Here is a 1,819-nt window from a genome sequence, read left to right on the forward strand (position 1 = left end):
AGATATTTAAAATTATGATATTTATGTAGTAATATACATTATGATTTCGAGGTGTATCTTTTGCTAAAACAAATTTGTTTTATATTCTCTAAATGCAATAATTGACTCGTTTATTTTTGTTAATAAGGTTTTCAAATTTTTTACTTACCAATAGTATAACATAAATCAAATCCAGAATCTTTAGCCTTCACTGAGCCAATAGCTATTGGTGGTGGTCCTTCTTTAATTGTGAATGTGTCATTAGGCTGGAGAAATTCAGGGGGCTCATCATTAATGTTTGTAACATTCACAGATAACAAAAATATTGCAGGAATTGAAGGAAGCGATGGAGTACCAGCATCAGAAGCTTTTATTTCAACCTAGAAATGAAATATTGATAGCATTTTTTTTTATTCACATTTACTTTAATTTATAATTCACATTTACTTTAATTTCTTTCTATTTATATCTGCAGCACCAGTAATGCTTATATTTACAAAGCTCATAATGCTTATACTTACAATGTTGCTAACACTTTCTCTTACCCCCAGTAGGGGGTAAGAGTAAGTAACTATCTTAACATGCTCAAATATTTCAATGATGACAGGTCAAAAGTGAGAACAGTGTAGCATGTCAATCAAACGAACACAGAAACCTTCTTTCCAGGTGATGAACAACATCTCCTTTTTCCAGGTTTCCTTCCACATTCCTTTCAGAGCTTTTAGAGTTGGCACTGTCAACGTAGGCACATTAAAAGGTAGGTCTAATGCGATTGTAGTGATGCTTGAACGGAGATGTGTTGATGAAAGAGGTGAGGTGGAGAGGAGTTTCAGCCAGGGTCGTCATAGGTATAAAATCACAAGCAAAGCACAAAGGTATAAAATCTTCAGGGAAGGTAACAGTGATGGAGTAAGGGGTGTAAGCATACTCCTCGCAGAGAAATGGATAGATAAGATCATAGAAGTAATCAGGGCATGCGATAGAATGCTTAAGCTTAGGCTAGTCTTGCAGAATAGTATAGCTACAATTATCTCTGCCTGCGCACCACAAGCAGTCTACCAAATGATCAGAAGGACCACTTTTATGATAACCTGCCTCAAAGAAGAGTGACAATGATCTCATCTTTGTGGTTGGAGATTTTAATGAGCATGTTGGACAGCAATTTGGTATCTTCCATGGTGTTCATGGAGGCCATGGAATTGGTTCCTGAATCAAAGGGGGAACTAGGCTATTGGAGTTCTGTAATGCAAGCAACCTACTAATCTGTAAGACCAACTTCAGGAAGCCAGCCAGCCACCTGATGACCTATCAATTAGGTGACTCTGCTAGCCAGATTGATCTCCTTCTCACCAGACAACAGGATGCAAGGTTGCTCTTAAATACAAAGACACTCCCTGGTGAAGAATGTACCCTCCAGCATAGACTAGTCATCAGTAACTTTAGACTCAAGGCCAGAAGGATGCCAAGAAGCAGACCAATCCAGAAAAGAAGGATTTGGAAGCTTAAGAACCCTTCACATGGTCAGAGATTTAGGGACATCCTCATTGAGAAATTTGATGAGAGGGAGGAGGAGCTACAGACTTATGACATAGACGGTAACTAGAAATTCCAGCATGACAGCTTACTGAGCACGACTGACCAAATCTGTGGCTGGCGCAAAGTCCCTTCCAGACCTAAGGTAACATAGTGGTGGAACAATACTGTAGACAGGGCTATTAGAGCAAAGAAATAGGCCTGGAAAACCTGGAAGAGTGGGGGTAGCAAGGAGGTGTACCAGATAGCCAGAAGGGAAGCTAGGAGATAGGTATATATATATATATGTATATATATATATATATAT

At 38.6% G+C, this 1,819-nt stretch overlaps 1 protein-coding gene across 1 annotated transcript in view; it reads right to left on the reverse strand.

Annotated features, from left to right (window-relative positions):
* LOC106877918 (protein dachsous) overlaps window positions 1-1,819 on the reverse strand; it is a 62,077-nt gene that overhangs the window by 43,193 nt on the left and 17,065 nt on the right. The window contains exon 7 of the mRNA XM_052965883.1: window positions 149-359. Coding sequence (XP_052821843.1) covers window positions 149-359 — 211 coding nt within the window. The remainder of the gene's footprint in view (window positions 1-148; window positions 360-1,819) is intronic.

Source organism: Octopus bimaculoides, chromosome 2 (assembly GCF_001194135.2).
Source record: "Octopus bimaculoides isolate UCB-OBI-ISO-001 chromosome 2, ASM119413v2, whole genome shotgun sequence".
Classification (NCBI taxonomy): Eukaryota; Metazoa; Mollusca; class Cephalopoda; order Octopoda; family Octopodidae; genus Octopus; species Octopus bimaculoides.